The 20000-nt window shown below is 42.1% G+C and overlaps 1 protein-coding gene across 1 annotated transcript in view; it reads right to left on the bottom strand.

Annotated features, from left to right (window-relative positions):
• Positions 1-20000, bottom strand: part of kcnq3 (potassium voltage-gated channel, KQT-like subfamily, member 3) — a gene marked incomplete at both ends in the record, with an annotated part of 68589 nt that overhangs the window by 1854 nt on the left and 46735 nt on the right. Inside the window, 12 exons of the mRNA XM_080543237.1 lie at positions 225-320; positions 754-885; positions 2853-2958; positions 4245-4447; positions 6278-6304; positions 7348-7442; positions 8042-8137; positions 9279-9389; positions 9924-10094; positions 11199-11371; positions 12077-12203; positions 12653-12743. Of these exons, the coding sequence (XP_080399363.1) occupies positions 225-320; positions 754-885; positions 2853-2958; positions 4245-4447; positions 6278-6304; positions 7348-7442; positions 8042-8137; positions 9279-9389; positions 9924-10094; positions 11199-11371; positions 12077-12203; positions 12653-12743 (1428 nt within the window). The remainder of the gene's footprint in view (positions 1-224; positions 321-753; positions 886-2852; positions 2959-4244; positions 4448-6277; positions 6305-7347; positions 7443-8041; positions 8138-9278; positions 9390-9923; positions 10095-11198; positions 11372-12076; positions 12204-12652; positions 12744-20000) is intronic.

The raw sequence follows: 20000 nt of genomic DNA, 5'->3' as shown, positions 1-20000 counted from the left end.
GCTACGTCCACTTGGTACATACTGGCATGTCTAACCCCAACCCTAATCCTATCCCTAACCCTAACCCTACCCCTAACCCTAACCCTAACCTTAACCCTAGCACCCTAGCACCTAACCCTAACCCTAGTTTTCCCACATGTACCGTCTTCCCACATGTACCGTAACATATATATATAATCATATGGGGCAAATGGTTTGAGGGAGAATGTAAGTTGTCATTGGACCTTGGTGACTGTGTAGGTGGATAGGAAAAGGGTGTTTTCTGGGTCTTCTTATGTTTTGGGGTGAGCAGGGGTCCAGGGGCCAGGATCATGTCTATTCTGAAACATCAAAGAGTAAAGAGTGAGATGAGTTACACAATATAAATGCTGTGAGATTGTATTAGTTGCAGTTCCTTAATTGAAATTAATTGTGGCAGTTTAACAGATACAGTGGCTTGGGAAAGTATTCAGACCCCTTCATATTGTCCATATTTTGTTGTTATAGACTCAATTTAAAAAAAAAAAAAAAAAAGTATTGCCATCAATCTACACACAATACTCGATAATGGAAAACAAAAATGTATTTTTAGAAATGTTTGCAAATGTATTAAAATTTAAATACAGAAATACCTCATGTACATAAGTATTCAGACCCTTTGCTATGACTTAAAATGTGGGTGCAAAATATGAAATGCAAAAATGTCTTCAACAAGTTGAATTGAGTCCATCTGAATGCAAAGATAATAGTTCATGAGATTTTAAGTCTGCTTACCTTGTTTGGAGGTATTTAATTCTACAGAGCATGTCCAGATGGCCAGCAGAGTACTGCTCGATCACATCCTTGACATCATAAGGCCTCAAAGTCTCCTTAAACTTCTTTTTGTTCAAGAGGAACTTCATGATCCTGAAAGAGTTAAATATGAAGCACTGTAAGGGCACTGTTAATAGGATCCACACATACCTAAACCAATCACAACCTGAACAATTATGAAGGATGTCTAAATGACTGCACTTTGTCCAATCAGAATTATAGAAATTGTAAGGAACCATTGACAAAGAGGCTTCATAACCACTTTGAACAAGTTATAAAACTGATTGAAAAAACTCCTTTGTGAATCAAAACAGGGGTATCAGGAAACCACAGTACAACCCTGAAAGGGGATGAAGTTAGTGAACTAGCGACTGACAACTGATTTGTGTCATAAACTTATTCAAACTAGCTTTGTTTTCTCCACGCAGAGGACATCCACTTTTTGGTGACATGAACTCAACAGCCTTCCCATAATCACATGGTGCTAGACAAGCATCGCTCTCCGACAGTCAGAACTTATCTTGAAACAAAACCCTACAGAAGTTGACATCCCATTCAGAACGCTATTCACCCACAGATAATGGTGTGAAAGGAAACAACAGTGTTAATCACTCATCTCTTAGTCATTCATGCTAGATTGGGTTCCTACATTATGTCAGGTGTGGCCTATAGATTTTCAACAGTGTGTGTGTGTGTGTGTGTGTGTGTGTGTGTGTGTGTGTGTGTGTGTGTGTGTGTGTGTGTGTGTGTGTGTGTGTGTGTGTGTGTGTGTGTGTGTGTGTGTGTGTGTGTGTGTGTGATGGGAACGTTTCGCTGTTCAGTGTCTGCTTCATCTTTCAAACACCCACATTTTATGATCCAGAATGTAGTGTATATCAAGTCATATCAGCCTACAGTCGTGTATTTTAATGGCACTATCTGCTGTCAACCTATCAAAACAAAATTGTGACACGGTCTAGTGTTTTGGTCCGCATGTCAAACACAAACTCGCTACTCGTCAAGCCAAAATACTGCAATGCAAAGTATTATTATTCACCTTTTTTATGGCCTTTTAACATAAAGTAAACATTTTAAAACATAACTGTACTAAATAAAATACTATTATTGAACCGTAATCCCTTCTTTTAGGTTTTCTTATTTTGCAGCTATTTTAGTCAGTTAATAAAGTCTTGATCTTAACGAACTAGCGTCTGCTCACTCATTCACAAACCTGAGTGCTTAGCTTAGTCCCGAGGACCTCCCCCCGTGTAACAAAAAGGTGGCGTTGTCCCGCAGTGTATTTATCTATTGATTAGTTGCAGCCATTCGGGGCCTTGAGTGCCTTATGCCACACACACACACTAGGTTTTACCTGGCTACCCTAGGCATTTAACCAGAATTGTCACATTCCACGAGTCAAAGGTATCAGGTCTAAAGCTTTTATGGACTAAAGGATTGTCTAAGGACTGTTGTTAAAGATATAGTTCACACATTTCTTTTCAATTCAAGCATAGGCTTGAAAATGTGTGCAACTTGTAGACCATGAAAAGAGGAGACAGCTGATGAAAAAGATAAATATAGACTTTGTATATGAAACAAAACACTCTACATGTATTTCACCTCCAATTGCTAGCAAGCTACTCAGTTACTAGCATAGAAATGCCTACACAGTTTGTGTTAGCATAACCGCTAATCATTCATAGCTATCTTGCCAGCTAAAACACTATCTGGTAGACTAGTCTTTTTGGTAGTCTTTTTCCACCCTGCTTTGAAGGCTGCTGTTTCCGAAGCAGTGCACTTTGGTACCGATTCCGAAGCAGTGCACTTTGCTACTTTTTAGTTAAAAGCATTTGATGGACACAAGGCCTTAGTGGCCCTTAAAACGCAACAATTGCAGTTGTTGCGGTTGTTTGCTCTACTCTGTGGGTGGCTTGACAACCGCAGTGGCACGGTTACCCAGACAACCCTAATCCTACCTAGAACCAAAAAAAAGGTTATTCAAAGAGCTCTCCTAACAGGGAAAACTCTTTGGTGTATTTTTGTTGTATATGCAAAATATTATTCATGCATTCTACGATTACCTGACTGCCCTGATGACCAGCTTTAGCGTGGGGATCATCTCCTCTAAGAGGATATCTGGGGGGAAGCCCTTCTCCTCGCACGCTGGGTCAGACAGGGCTCCAGCATCTGCAGGAAAACACACCAGGTTAGAACACCTTATTTGCAAATGCGTGAGTTTAGAATGATAAGGTTCTATCTCCGTTTAGGGCAGTTCAGAGATATTGAGCGTCAAAGTTTTTACATTCCATTATGTTCTGTGAGATGGAACCTTTGTATTTTATGAATTACTAACTCAAAAATGTAAAGGTTTTAAAAAATAACACCACACAGGCATTAATAAACACCTAATGGATCAGATTATGTAAAAAACTAAATTATGACAAAAATGGAGATAGAACCTTATAATTCTAACGTCACGAATGATCAAAGTATGTAGAAAACAGACGGTCGAATGTCCAATTCAAGGACCACATAACATGATCAGCCTTTATGAAAACATGATCTTTAGCCTTTTAATGACTTCATTAGCTTTTAGGACCGCATACGACTGTAGTCCTGTTATATTGGATTCAGAATCAGAATCAGAAAGCTTTAGTGTCATTGCACAAACAGTACAATGAAATGTGTTATGCGTCACCTAAAAACGATACCTGCATCCACACACTACAGTACACACCACAACATTCATGTACCACATACACCCATATATTCAGGTACAGTATGTCATATGTATGAAACCATGTCATGTTATTTGAGAACCTATAGGCCCAATGTTGCTTCAAAGCTCTGCTAAGACGCAGAAGGAAGGGAGTGTAGCAATGTTCTTCTTATGACTGCTTATTACATACAGTGTGACATTCTTATGACAGCAAATCGTGACGTTAGAATTATAAGGTTCTATCTCCATTTTTGTCAAAATTGAGTTTTTTACATAATCTGATCCATTAGGTGTTGATTAATGCCTGTGTGGTGTTATTTTTTAAATGTTGAAATTTTTGAGTTAGTAATTAATAAAATACAAAGGTTCCATCTCACAAAACATAATGGAATGTAAAAACTTTGACGCTCAATATCTCTGAACTGCCCTAAACGGAGATAGAACCTTATCATTCTAAGCTCACTAAATGTCAATGACATACAATCACAGTCTTACAGAGTCCTCAGGGCCAAACAGTGTTTTTGCTGAAGGCGGTGTGGTGGTGTTTCCTTCATGATTGCTTATCACTTAGTATGGGCTCTGATTAGCTTCTGGCGTAGGCGGAGGAATAAATGGGATGTTTGTAAGAGTTGTAATGGGGAGTGGGCAAGTTAACCATTCCACCTTCATTAATTAGTGGTGTGCAGCGCGTGGAAAAGCCTTAGCCCTATGTCATCCTTATGATGAGTTAGTGTAACCTTGGCGACCCTAGTACCTTCAGAGCTCTGGCGCATTGTGTAGGCCTTCATTCGGAAGGCGGTGCGGAAGCGTTCGCGGTTACTGAAGCCGGCAGGTCTAGGCTCCTTGGAAGGGCTCTCCTCGATGGAGTCTGGGTTCCCTGGCATCAGCTGCTTGCCTCTCACCGCTGATTGCCGCGTGTTAGGGAGTCGAACGCGTTCCAGCAAACTTTGCTTTTGGCTAGGATGGGTGAGAATTTAAAAAAAAGAAAACATCACAATTGTTTGAGTCAGCAGCATTTGTTTACAAAGTTTCACACGGTAGTAGGGTTAAACACATTAGAAAAGGTCAGCAGTCAGCTGATGTGAAACCATTGTCAAAATGGAGGTAAATTCAGGATTCACATTGTGTATACACGCATGATGGTGCCAATGCTTGTGAAAACCCAATAATCTCAGCCTATTTTCCCTCTCTTTCGCCTGCCTCTTACTGTGAAGGTATTCACAGTCTGTTGCCTGAAACGTTCAGTTAACGGTGCCTCGGCACTGAGGCGTAAGGAGGATTCAAAGAACTGCCGGAGATTGGACTCCTTTATTGTCAAATCACTGACAATATTTGGCAACGTGAAAAGCTAACCCTGGGTAAAATAAGACTCCTGTGCCTTGAAGGGAGTAACCAGAGCCGACAACAGCAAAACAAGGCCCCTGAAACGTGGAGCATTCTCCTGACTTTGCTCCCACAGCGGAGACACAATATGCTCCTCTATCCGCCTTGAGCAGAAAGGGGCAGCCGATTACAGCGCTGAGAGGCCAGAGAATGGGAAGCTTTACGGGAAGAGAGACCCTCTTTCTAACCGGTCTTCCAACAGGAGAAAGGAGAGAACATTAGATGTGATTATCGTGTAGTTGCAATAAACCCACAAAAAGGGCCACAACTCCCCATCATTCCCCCACCACTGAGTCAAGCCAAATCTTCAAAGCGACACACACAATCTACTCTCAGTTATGACTTAATTTCTCTCACAACTGCGTTGGTAATACTAGAGCACTGAGATAATGGACTCCCCCATGATTATGTTGGGAAAGACTTTGTTGTCCAAGACAAGTTGCGTTAACCTCTCTGTTCTTCCGCTTATTGTCCATTATTTCGACATCGGGCTACTTTTGTTTCTCGCATGGTTGAAAACCACTGGCTTACATCTCCGCCTGATCTTTGAAAGCCCGGAGCGATAATGTCAGGCCACTAATTTCCCACCCCCAGATCCTATCACTGCACTTGGAAACACTCTCTCTCTCTCTCTCTCTCTCTCTGTCTTTGAGTTGGCACAGGTCCCCAGGCTAGGCTTTTGGGGTGGTTGCCAAGTAGCATTTATGGGCGGTAATTCAATCCTGAGTGGTGAACATGGATTAGAAGAGAGGGGGGTGATGGGGCCAGGGCGTTGGGGCAGAACACCAGCCTCTGTTGGCCTGGTAATGAGGGCCTATGAGGGCCTATCAGGACCAAAGGAGCAGAGAAGTATGGGACATAGTGAAGCACAAACAGCTGGGAGGGAAACAGAAATCTGTTAAAGACAACAGAAAACATATGGATCGTCTTCAAAGTAAGAGGCAGAGCAGAGAACCTCTGTTACAATGAGATCAATGGCAACATATTTGGTCTATATCTGTACTGCTAGTTTGTCAAGATGGCAGGCGGGTGAGATGAGCAGCATATTAAGTCCTGATACCAAATCAATCATCTTCCTCAATTTTTTAACAATGCCTTTTGATGTGGGGCTACATTGATGTAGAAAAAATAAATGTATTTCATGCAGCACAATAATTATCACTATAATTATCATACTCACTATATGAACTGTCATTCCTAATTGAAATGTAACTAATGGACTTAAAACAAGTCTAAACCTAAATGTCATAAAGTGTCTGTGAAATTGTCTTCATTAAAATATTGTCAAATTGATAACATTAATACATTAAAATGGGGATATTTTGGAACCTTCATTAGAGACTTTTATTTGACATATCTGTGTCTGATTTTATCACTATTAGAGATTAAAGATTGGTGACCTACCTAGTCATGCCCTCTAAATGGTCCTTCCTTTGGATACAGAAAAGAAATACACTGAATTAACATTAAAAAAAAGAAACCTTTTCCATGAATATATGCTCATTGCAGTTTTACTTACACAAATATGTTCCCAATGCAGATTTGCCCTAGGGGCAGAATTAATTTAATTGGCTTTATGTAGGGTGAATTTTATTTTTGCATTTTTTGTCATGTCTATATCATAATCTGTTCAAATGTTTTGGAGTCTTTACCCTTGAAGGATGCTCCAGAGTTTCTGTTGAATAGCTTTCATGAAGCCAATCAAATTAATTCTGCCCCTAGAGCATATCTGCCCTGGGAACACATTAGTGTAAGTAAAACTGCAATGAGATGATAGTGGTTTGTGAAATGAGAGAAGACAGCTTTTAGTTTCATACATTCCCAATACAATTCTCAATTTGACACCCCACATCTCAATACCCAAACAACGGATATACCAACAACAACAAAACAAGACAGTAGGACTAGATGAAGATTATCAAACAAGGCATGTATACAATTCAAATGACGGAGGACCAGGTTACAGGAGAAGGCTAGTGCCTAATGCTGTCATGAAAATGCAATTGCACAAACACCTTTCACAACTGAATGACTTGAGAATAATGTTGTCAATAAGCATGCCACTGACTTAACTCTAATATGAGTTGACTCTCTGACTACATTATATTGCTACTGTGACAGCCATTTCACATCATAACAAGAAAGTAGTGCATTAAACAAACAAACAAACAAACAAACAAATAATTAAGGTAGGAGCAGATGACATCTGTGTTACCTCACAGATTTACATCCTGTTATGTTGTGGAAGTCCAGCTTTCCATGGAAACCAATTTCGCCAATTCAGGCTAATGTTAATCATGCAAACTAAAAAAAAAAAAAAAAAAACAATGAACAAACTATATGGTAAGAGTGATGATATACACTTATCAAATGATAAAGACAAGAAATATGAGTACAAACGAATAGAGACACATAAAATGGCATGAGTAATTGGTTTATGCTTCACTTATCATGAACTTGAAACAAGGAATTACCTGAAACAGGGCAGTGAGATGACAGTTTCATAGAACCTCCATGTGGAAATAAGGTCTTCTCTGATTGGATTGGTGGCATAGTATCGCCAAGCAGACTGTGTACAAATGAAATAGTTGAAATAGTTGTTTGCAATATGGAAAGTCCTGACATATGATTTTTTGAGTCTAAAGGCCAATGCACATGGCGTGCGATTTTGTCGCACGACAACATTCGATTCTCAATTCACACCACTGAAGTGTGTGGGTGTGAATGGAGAATCGAATGTTGTCGTGCGACAATATCGCATCGCACGCCGTGTGCATTGGCCTTAATGCTCAGGACAGGTGTCCTACTGGGCTCATTCCTAGACCCTCTCACATTCCCATCAATGCACGACACCATAGCTCTCTCCCATCATCCTCTTTTCTCAAGAGTATTCATCATGTTGTCAATAATGGTGATTTATGCTTGTGAGTGAATCCTATAGAGAGGTGAATAATTACCTGGTGGACTTTGTCAGAGAGAGGGTACTGTCAATCATAGTATCCCAAAAACAATGTTTTGCATGGACATTCAATGTTGTTATGTATGTCAAATGCAATAAACCCCAAATTATTGCACAAAATGTTGGAAAACCCAGGGTAAACCCTGGAATGGCAATTGGGGGCTACTTACAAGTAGAACTATCCTTGAATTGCAGCTTTAAGATCTCACCTGAATGAGCCCTGCGGCTGGATGCCTGCGCTTCTCAAAGTGCTTCTGTCTGTGCTGCTCCTGTACCTTCAAAGCCAAGCCTGATCCCAGGATGCCCTGAAGAGACAGCATTCATTAACTACAGATCCCACCATGGAGATAGACAGTATTAATCAACTGTAGGTCTCCCATGACACACACACACACACACATATACACACACACACACACACACACACACACACACACACACACACACACTCACACTCACACTCACACTCACACTCACACTCACACTCACACTCACACTCACACTCACACTCACACTCACACTCACACTCACACTCACACTCACACTCACACTCACACTCACACTCACACTCACACTCACACACACACACACTCACACTCACACTCACACTCACACACACACACACACACACACACACACACACACAGTTTATCAACCACACATAGCCATGGGAATGTACACTTTACATATACACATATATGGACAAAAGTATTGGGACACCTGAACATCACACCCATATGTGCTTGTTGAACTTCTCATTCCAAAACCATGGGCATTAATATGGAGTTGGTCCCACCTTTGCTGCTATAACAGCTTCCACTCTTCTGGGAAGACTTTCTACTAGATTTTAGAATATGGTTGCAGGGATTTGCTCCCATTCACCCACAAGAGCCTTAATGCGGTCGGACACTAATGTTGGGCGAACGCAGTCAGCGTTCCCATTCATCCCAAAGGTGTCCGATGGGGTTGAGGTCAGAGCTCTGTGTGCAGGCCAGTCAAGTTCCCCCAGACCAAACTCAGCAAACCATATCATTATGGACCTCACTTTGTGTATGGGGGCATTGTCATGATGGAACTGGAAAGGGCCTTCCCCAAACTGTTGCCACAAAGTTGAAAGCAGACAATTCTCTAGAATCTCATTGTATGCATTAAGATTTCCTTTCACTGGTATTAAGGGGCCTAGCCCAAACCATGAAAACAGCCCCAGACGATAATTGTGTCATCATACTTTTGTCCATATAGTGTAGATCCCAGAAGGTAACACAACTTATTGAAAGAGTATCATTTCTAAATGTCACTTTATTTTTTAAGGTATTCACCTGTTCTGTCTAAAATTACCATTGTGGGCTATAACATACAATATCATTTTAGGCCTTAAATATGTAGGTCTTAAATATTGACTTTGCTTTGATAATTGCTGTAGTCATGATCAAAGAGTATACTCACTGCAGGCAAAGCGAAGAAGGACACTCCGACGAGAGCAAAAGTGCCAGCTAACAGTCTCCCAGCCCACGTCTTTGGGGTTTTGTCTCCATAACCAATGGTGGTTAATGTGATCTACAAACAGTAGAGATACATTTCCTCTTCAATCAATGTGCACAACATACAGTGTCCTGTGTAAGTAATGGGAGAGTGAAGGATTCTTTCTTCTTTTGACTCCAAAGGTCTGGATCTTAAATCAAACAATGACTATGATGTTAAAGTATAGTAATGATCATAGGCTTTAGATTTGCCCATTCCTCTACACAGATTGTCTTAAATCTTGAAGATTGCGGGGGGACCCTCTTGTGAATCTGGATCTTCAGATGCTTCCACAAATGTTCAATTGGGTTACAAATTGATTTTCTTTCTCTGAAACCAATCATGTACATTGTGACCTACCCCCATCCTTCCTCATGTACATTGTGACCTACCCCCGTCCCTCCTCGTGTACATTGTGGCCCCTCAAAGAAATTGGGTGCATGGCACCCCCGCCTGGGAATCAATACAGTACATACAGTACATTCTAAATGAACACACCAGATAGCTCCATGTACAGTATACATATGGCTAGCCTAGTGTATGATAGTGGCCTGCCCTACGAATACGTACCAGGCCCCACCAGAGAGCGTCTGCGTACGTGTCAAAGTCCTGGGGGTTGGGCTGAGCAGTGGGGTTCTCAGGGTCTGTCACAAAGGTGACGTCATCCTTCTCCACCAGGTAGACCAAGAAGGAGGCCAGGATGAGTGACAGGAAGCCAATGTACCAGGCAGTGATCAGCTCCTGGTGGAAATACGGAAACATCTGAACGTTCAGTAGGGTTCAATTCATTCATCTGCCAAGAAAGCTTTGCCTCAGATTACACAACAAAGGTTACATAACAAATCCCCAAATTGTGACAAGAAAACAATGCTTTAAATATTTATTTTGTGATAAGATTGTTGTGGTTTCTGCCTGCCCTGCGCTGAGAAATACAAACCTTATCAAGGGGGGGGATTCACAAATCAATTGCCGTGTAGGAATGCCTCTCGGCCAATCACAACATTTACTGTGTGTAGATGGCATGACAGTAACATAAAGACTCCATACCATATGATGACCTCATACATTACTGTGCGAATAGATAGAATTATATTAGTGCAACCAACATCAAGTTGTTGCAAACAGTAGCCCCGCAATTCTACTTGTAGCGACCAAGCCTCAAACATGTGACCTCTGGCTTGCCAACACACGTGACCGTCCCCTCAAATACCCTAAGTTAACCAGCTACGCTATCGGAAAAAACGAGCAATTTGACAGTGCGGGTAGGGACATTTGAATTTGAGGAGTGAGTTTACCATCTCAACTCGGTTACGCTAGGTCTAGATATTGTAGTGGTTTTATATCATGTTATACTGAGAAATGTAAGTCTCTCTACAGTTTGGTGAATCTAGCACTCAAGGAAGGTCAATTTCCTTCCTGTAAGGGATGGGCCAAGATCTGTGGCGCAGTGAATAATTCTGACTATGGACAGGGCCCATAACTTGTGTAATTACAGATTTGTATAATATGATTGGTTCCCAAGAATAGTGACCTCATGACCAGGGACAGGTCTATAAATATGAGTCACATCCATCTTTGGGGTCTTCCTGCTTGCTTCTTGCTTTTGGGCTATTGCTTCTTGCTTATTGGTCTGCTCATTTCTCTCTGCGCTCATGTAACTTGGCTTAAAAAAAGGCCTCTTTGGAGACAATTGATCTAAGCTCTTTGTGCTTTGTAAGTTCTACTAAATCTATTAAGAATCAATTATATCCACGACAATGGCATTACAGTATACAATATATAATAATGACTCCATTCCTTAGTGTGTGTGTAGATGACATTACAGAATATATGATGACTCCATACCTTACTGTGTGCGTAGATGGCGGAGCCCAGTAGTTTCCAGGTGCCTCCGCGGCGGTCCATACGGAGCATACGGAGGATCTGCAGGAAGCGCAGACTGCGCAGGGACGTGGCTAGCACGTTGCCCTGGTTGCGGACAGCGACCACCGGCACAGAGGCAATCAACACAAAGATGTCTGCAAGACAACAAATGCAAGACAAAACATCCCACAATGGGATCATTTACAAACCATCCTTCATTTGTAAGACTTGTCGATAATAATCGATAATGAAGAAGTCCTCGACATCAGTATGGTATTTAAACCATGCTTTAGAAGAGAGTGATCAAGCATGAATACTGGACATGGTACTAGTTACTAGTGGGTTCCTTTGGGCTCATCAGCCTTTGAGAAAAAAAACTGGAAGTAACAATGAATACCTCTGTAAGCTTTGTTATTGAGACTCAACTGTGTAGCTGAATGATTTAGTTAGTAGGTAGAGGCTCAGGTTCAAGATCATCTTTTCATTTCATAGTAGTGTATACATTATTTTACTTTTACAGTGTTACAAAATAAAGCATGCCAAATGTATGTTTCTTTATATAAAAAAAACATACATTGCATGCATTAATGATCCATGTACATTGTATTAGGTGTAAAGGCCAATGCACACCGGGTGCGATTTTGTCGCACGACAACATTCGATTCTCAATTCCCACCAATAAATGAATGAATGTGAATGGAGAATCGAATGTTGTCGTGCGACAATATCGCATCGCACGCCGTGTGCATTGTCTCATTGGGTCTCATTCAAAACAATGGAATCGAATTCGGCGGTGCGACAAAATCGCACGCCGTGTGCATTGGCCTTAAGGAAAACAAACTGTTATTCCACCTGCCTACCTAAAATACACAAGGGCTTGCGGGCGAATTTGAGCCGCCCCCTCCAGCCCTTGTACCGACAGCAGCAGCCTGCTGACCATATCCGCAGGCCAAACTCTGTTCCAAAGATAAAGATGGTGAAGGTTTCCTGAGAGTATCACAGAAGGACAAGAATAATACGTTCACAGTGAGTTACATGATCATACTTGGCATACCGGCAGTTAGCTCTGAGGAGGCCAGGGTTTATGACGGGTGTAATGGTTATTTGGATGTACAGTAAACACTGAGTAAAGCACTAAGCTCACTATGAAGACATTGTTGAAGAAGGGAGAAGTGCTTCCGATAGTTACCAGCAAATGGTGATTGGAGCAAATGGTGATTGTTAATGTAATACACTAAGCTTAATAAAGCCATCTTTGAGAGTTATCCGAAGATTGAGATTGGAACAGGGCATGAAAGGGTATGGACAAGAATAATACTTTCACAGTGAGTTACATGATCATTTCATTGGTATTCTTTCTAGATCACTACACATAGTGAGTATAAGGACAATTCTAGGCTTTTTGTGTGTTCACACTGTAAGGCAGGCACACTTACCAATATAACGAGCCAATGGGCGGAGACTCTTTCGTGTTCTTTAAAAGTCGTTAATATGGCCAATATCAGGCATCCCAGCACGATCAGAAATCTGTGAAGACAAAACAAATAACTGCTCAGAATTGCATTAACATCAACTTTGGTACTGGCAGAACATCCACGAGTTCCCCGTCGCTCTTAAGATTGCACTGGAACTGCTTATGGGCGACACACTTCTTGGATTGTTAAACTCGAAAAGAGATGTATGTAGCAATGTAAAACATTTGTTGATTATCTTCTCAGGGTATATCTGTATGGTGTATTTAGAAAATACCTTCTTTAGTCAATTTGTAAGAAAATATTTCATTGACTGACCATACAGTCCCCCCATCACTGTTTCCCAACATTGTGATCACTAAGTGCTGCCACTAGAGGGAACTACCTCCCTTGGAATGTGAAATATAATCATGAGTTAGAACATACCAGGTGATAGCTATAGCGATAGAGGAGTGTATGGGGGTAGAACCGATACCGGATTCAGCAGCTGGATGCTTGTGGATGTGCTGAATGAATAGTTCAGTCTATCTGAATGAATAGTTCAGTCCATCCACATTGGCCCAGTGGGTGTTAACTGTTGTCACTCCTGGATGCCAGGTCAATCACATACTGTGGAAAGGCCTTCAGGAAGTAGTGCTTATGTAGAACATTGGGGAGTGTCTCAATAATACAGTACAGCCCCAAGTTGGGTCATGGGGTGGATTGAGTAAAATAACCCCCTTTTTTGTGCCCTTGTTCTTTAACATGTCCTTACGACCTTACAGTCTAAGATAACTGAGCAGGTAGGTGCAACATACATACTAATAACTCCAACAGGCCTCTAGATAGGCCAGAAGTCATATCTAGTCTTTGGCTTCAATTTCCTAATTGGCTTGAAATGAATTTAAAGTGCTGAAATTCTCCTTTAGTTTGGAAATCCTGACATAATGAAGTCATTTGCACCTTCAAGCAAAATGCTCTATTGACAAGGTGTGACTCAAGCCAAAGTTACAGTTGCTCATCTAAAATACATTCTAATATGTAACTGTTGTATTGTCGTAGACTGAAGACCCATCTCTTCAGGTTACACCTTAACTGCTCCTCCTGAGACATCTTCTGACCCTCAGCACTACGTCTCCTAAAGACACCCGCTTTCCCCTCTACTGTGTCCCTAAAAACGTATATTGCCCCCCTTGTACTGTTTCTCTGTTTGTCCAGTGTAAAAAAAAAAAAAAAAAGTTTAGAAGAAGGTGATAGGAGAAGGTTTTTCCTGCTATCAATGGCCCCGGGCCTGAGCTGCATTACTCTTCCTGCTACGAATGGTGGACTGATGATTCACATGCTTAGTATTCAAATGTATTGATTGTAAGTCGCCTTGGAATATGGGCGGCGTCTGCTAAATGCCAAAAAATGTAAATGTAAATGTATTGCTTTATCATTACTCTGTAATGATATACTCCTCTGCAATAGAATTCACCAGTCGATGCGGTGTCGTGGCATAGCGGTAACACATCCTCCCAAATGGTTCTGTTCTGGGGTTGCTGCCCAGGTCAGACACAAGTATGGCTACCTAAACTCTGGCAATACCAGCTACATGTATTTGTATTGTGAGTGCTAATGTATGCTGGCTTGATTTTAAGGTTACAAATAATGAGCCTATATTGCATTTCTACTGATATTAGTTATAGGAGCCATGTGTTGACAGGTCCTACTGACACTGACTGGACCCCAATGAAACATTTATATTAACATACTTTATCAGGCCGGCCCGTCGCAGCAAAACCAGCATTTTAAAACCTAACCATTTGCATCTATCTTCATATCGCCACTTCATAAACTCAGCCAATTGCATGAGCATACCGGTACATGCTGCTCATTAACATACACATGCTGCTTGTGGAATGTTCTCCAGCGGTATTTCTGCAAAGGTTATATTCCCAGGGCGTGTCCCATTCGTCAGCACTAGAGCCTGGGGATATGCAATGCAGCCTTTTAACACTTAATCAGCCATGACCCCTGTTAGTAAAAATAAAGTGTTATATCTTTGCACTCGATCAAATTTCAGGACCCTCCTTTCATGACTTTTCCCAGATATGTGTGTTCTACCACCCAGTATCCTTACATTTTCATTATCACTTCAGGATAAGCTAGTATGAATTAGTATGAAGATTTTCTGTGTGGGAAGCAGGCTAATTTACAAGCGGCCAACTAGTGGTTGTTGTATGTAAATAGCAGGTTAGCATTGTAAAGAGGCAGCTCTTTTAGTCGGTAAAAAAGGCACGGCTGTTCTAGTGTTAAAGAGAAAGCACAGCCTGGTCAGGAGCATGGAGGCATACTGAGGAGGCCAGGGTTTATGACGGGTGTAATGGTTATTTGGATTTACAGTAAACACTGAGTAAAGCACTAAGCTCACTATGAAGACATTGTTGAAGAAGGGAGAAGTGCTTCCGATAGTTACCAGCAAATGGTGATTGGAGCAAATGGGGGATTGTTAATGTAATACACTAAGCTTAATAAAGCCATCTTTGAGAGTTATCCGGAGATTGAGATTGGAACCGGGCATGAAAGTACAAAGTGCTCATTGTGATGAATATATTTACTTTCTTTCTCTCTTTTTTTTTTTTTTACTTCAAGCTGTTTGTTCAGTAAGCCACACACACATTGTCAATGTCCAATATGATTACTTCATCAATAAAGAGAGATAAATCAAAGGGTTGATCATTAAATCAATAGACAATGGGAGCATCATCAAATATACCGTGTAGCAACAGGTGTTTAACACAATATGATTGTCGTTCAAAGGAACTTGAGCATGAGACCAGGCTATACAGTACAGTATAGGACAATGAGGAAACATATTTACACAGGAATTCAACTTTGAGGTCTTCTGTTGATATCAAGTTGCAGTACAGTGTGTTTCCACTGTACTGCAAAGACCTAGGTTCTGGGCCCTGGACAGTCTGGACGGATTGATGGCAGCTGCTGGATTGAAAAAATCAGGTGTAGTGCTGAGGCACAAATATGTACATTTCAAGCCTGCAAACTGCGACACTTTAAATGAATGTGCAATAACACTATGTGCAATATGACAACCCTAGTCGTCTATCTGTACAGTATAGTATAGTGGATAGTGTACATAGCCTTTATTTATGTAAACCAGCTCCTTCCCTTCTTGTTTTTTTTAGTTTTTTTTTTCTTTCCTAGCACCAGGGGAGCCACCCCTCCTAAATTTCGTTGTTTGGTACCTGTACTATAGCAATGACAATAAAGACCATTCATTCATTCATGCATTCATTCATTCACTTCAGACAAGTTGTCATGACAATGTCTGAATATATAAAATGTAGCCATATCGAAGTTCAGGTGTAAATGCAGTGCACCTAGTGGTCTAAATAGAGAACTTACAGAAGCTTGTAAACAGACCGGAGATGCCATCCCCGCCCATTCTTCACACTTTCCACTATCTGATGGATTATTATCTGAATGAGAGCGAGTTAAACACATACTGCACCTTGGACGCTACTACTGATACACTCCATTACCCGTGTGTTAGCAAAATAAATGAGCTGTGGAATCCAATCTCTGAGGTGATTGGCAATCATAAGAATCCTTACAAGAGGGCCACCCTGTTTGTCAGTGCATCTTCAGAATGAAAATCCATCTGTGAATGGCGATACCAATAGGATAGGATCATAGGATAAGGATAATTATTTACCGTACACTAATTTATTTAAATTCACCTTTTGAATTATTTCATAGTGATATCACAGCAATCAGAGACAGTACTGTAATTAACAAGCTACAATTTGGGAATATCATTTGGATTCTTGAACTCTTGGCTTTGCTCTGTGCGGGCCTACAAACTGTTTTCGAAGAACCTAGCCTATATGCTCAAAACTCACCTTGTATCACTTGTTCATAGAGACCAACCCTATTGTGTGCCTGGGCATTCTATAACGATAAACCCATTTTTAATAAGAGACATTATGGATATCCAAAATCTGTGATGTGGACTCGTGCCTCTTAACCAAGAGAAAGCCTTTGATCATGTGGATGATTTGTGAACTATATTAAATTGTTGACGACAAAAAACTGAAGTTGGCCGCAGTACAGGCCTGGAAGAACATCACCAGAGAATACTGGGTCGCAGACTTTAGGCACTTATTGCATGCAAAGGATTGTTGATGAAATTGTAAACATGAGTACTTTACTTTTGGAGTCCTGAAATAGGTGGGAGTAAGTTTAAAACATGTTGTACTTTCTAAATGGTGAACCCAATCTGAACCCCCCTGACCCCTGATTAAATAAATGCTTAATCTCTACTTTGACTCTATAGTAATTGTTTGATTTCAAATCCAAACTGTTGGGAGTATAGACAAAATGGAGTAGTAAAACTCCTTCCTCTTTCCAATAGGGTACTGTATTTAAAATGATACGGCCCCCTAAATGTCTGTATTCTCAGCTGTTCTCATTAACTGTTCCAGAAACTGTTCTTTAAAAGAGTGTATCCCCTGATAACCTCATTTATTTGGGCCAATAAAATCATGTAAAATTAAAAGAAGAACAGTGGATAAATATTGGAAATCAACTTGTACGGCTGTGCGGTGTTGTGGGGCAAGATGCCGCTCAGCCAGGTAGGTGTGCAGAGGCACAGTACCCCTTGCAGACATTTCCTCAATAATATCCCTTTCTCTGATGTGCTCAGTCCACCAGCTATCACTCTGGAAGCTTTCCATGCCCTGAGCCGGCAGGGATATCCCATACCACAATGGACGTCGCTGCCTCACCACAACACTTGCATGCCCCTCAATCAGCAAAATCAAAACAACACTGAGGAATCGAATCGCGCACTCCACCGCCATGAGAATCCACAGCCGTCACCTCCTCGACCCCCCTTCTCCACAACCACATTAGTAATTGGGGACTCCATAACTGAGGAATATCCATTTTTTCAACTCAACCACACACTGCTTCCCTGGAGCCACAGTCCCTGACATCCTGAGTAAGCTCCCGGAGCTGCTACACTCACTCCCGTCCTCTATCAAACGGGTAGCAGTCCACGTAGGGACAATTGATACAGTTCGTCAGCAGTCTGAACTGACCAAAAATGACTTGAATTACCTTTTTTGCTTTTTTAAAAAGTTGTAGAATGTCTGTTGCTGTTATCTCCAGTCCTATCCCCACGTTGGCCCGTGGAACAGGGCGATTCACCAGAAACCTCAGCCTCGACACCTGGCTCCAATCCGCCTACAGAACTCACAATGTAGGTTTTATTGACAATTTCAATTTGTTTTTGGAATTGTTCCTCCCTTTTTAGAACTGACGGACTCCACCGCAACATACTGGGCAGCCAATTGCTAGCGGCCAACCTGCAGAACGCTCCACTGTCCTCTCCATGTGACTGGCTATTTACAGACCCTGAGGGGTCCAGTTGTAGATATAGTACCCAGAGTTCCCACAAGTAAAATACTACAGTATACTTAGACCCATCAATGTTAGAATTATCACTAGGCCAATGCAGATATAGAAGAAGAAGGTTGATGACATTAACAGTTCCTTCTCTCCACCTCGTGCCAACACTGCTACCACCCCGCCCAAACCCACCTCGCTACAGTCTCTGGCTTATCAGCACTTTCCCCCCTCTCCCCTGATGATATTCGAGATTCTAAGATCTAAGTGGGCCACCACCTGCCCTCTCGATCCTATCCTCTCCCCTCTTCTCCAATCAATTTTCAAAGACCTCATTATCTTCCTCACCACAATCAATTCCTCTTGATCCACAGGATCTGTCCCGGCTACCTTTAAGACAGCCAGAGTCAAGCCTCTTCTCAAGAAACCAACTCTTGACCCGCCTTCTGTCCACAACTACAGACCGGTATCCCTCTCCTTCTTCTCTAAAACCCTTGAACGCCGCGCTGTATCTAACTATCTCACTATCTCCTTCAGAATAACCTCCTTGACCCTCCCCAATCCGGCTTTAAGGCTGGGCATTCCACCCGAAACTGCCCTCCTTGCTGTCACGGAGGCCCTTCACTCTGCTCAAGCTTCCTCCCTCTCCTCTGTTCTCATTCTCCTTGACCTGTCTGCTGCCTTCGACACAATAAACCACCTGAAACTTCTCTCCACCCTCTCAGAACTGGGCACTCTCTGGCTTTGCACTCCTGGTTCGCATCCTACCTGGCTGATCGCTCTTACCAGGTAACGTGGAGAGGATCGCTGTCCTCTCCATGAGTCCTCATCACTGGGGTCCCCCACGGCTCCGTCTTAAGGCCATTACTGTTCTCCCTCTACACAAAATCACTTGGCTCAGTAATTTCCTCACATGATTTCTCCTTCCACTGCTACGCAGACGACCCTCAACTCTTCCTGTCTTTCTCCCCTTCTGACTCTCAGATAGCAACACGTGTCTCTGCGTGTCTTGTAGCCATTTCTGCGTGGATGTCATCCCAACCTGAACAAGACTAAGCTACTCTTCCTCCCTGGGAAAGCCTGCCCTCTCCAAGACTTCTCCATCACAGTAGAGAACTGTACAGTGACCTCCTCCCAGTCAGCTAGGAATATTGGGGTGATCCTCGACAGCGACTTATCTTGGAGGCAAGCATCACAGCGACAGCACGGTCCTGCAGCTTCGTGCTCTACAACATTAGAAGGATACGCCCATTCCTCACCAGAGAAGCAGCTCAACTTCTGGTCCAGACACTGGTCATCTCTTGCCTTGACTACTGCAACACACTCCTGGCTGGGCTCCCCGCCTCCGCCATCAGACCTCTGCAGCTTATCCAGAATGCTGCCGCCTGTCTGGTGTTCAACCTCCCCAAATTCTCCCATGTCACCCCTCTCCTCTGCACCTTTCACTGGCTCCCGATAGCAGCTCACCCTTGTGCTCGCCTACCGGGCGGCAAATGGAACTGCCCCTTCCAACATGGAATGGAATGAATGGACTTTATTTGTCATTGCTATAGTACAGGTACCAAACAACGAAATTTAGGAGGGGTGGCTCCCCTGGTGTTAGGAAAGGGATTTTTTTTTTTTTTTTTTGAAAAAGCATAAAATCACAAGAAGGTAAGGAGCTGGTTTACACCAATAAAGGCTATGTACACAATCCACTGTACTATACTGCACAGACAGTCAACTAGGGTTGTCATATTGCACAAAAGTATTTTTTCACGTTATTTTAAAGTGTCACAGTTTGCAGGCTTGAAATGTACATGTTTGTGCCTCAGCACTAGCTGCCATACAATCCGTCCGGACTGTCCTGGGCCCAGAACTTAGGCCTTTGCTGTGTTCAGGGCCTTGACGGCCCTGTGGTAGAAGCAGTTCTTCAGTCTGTTTG

Source organism: Nansenia antarctica (assembly GCF_963989245.1).
Source record: "Nansenia antarctica genome assembly, chromosome: 12".
In the NCBI taxonomy this organism is placed as follows: domain Eukaryota; kingdom Metazoa; phylum Chordata; class Actinopteri; order Argentiniformes; family Microstomatidae; genus Nansenia; species Nansenia antarctica.
Note: the sequence above shows the minus strand (reverse complement) of the source record. Positions and strands in the feature narration are given on the sequence as shown.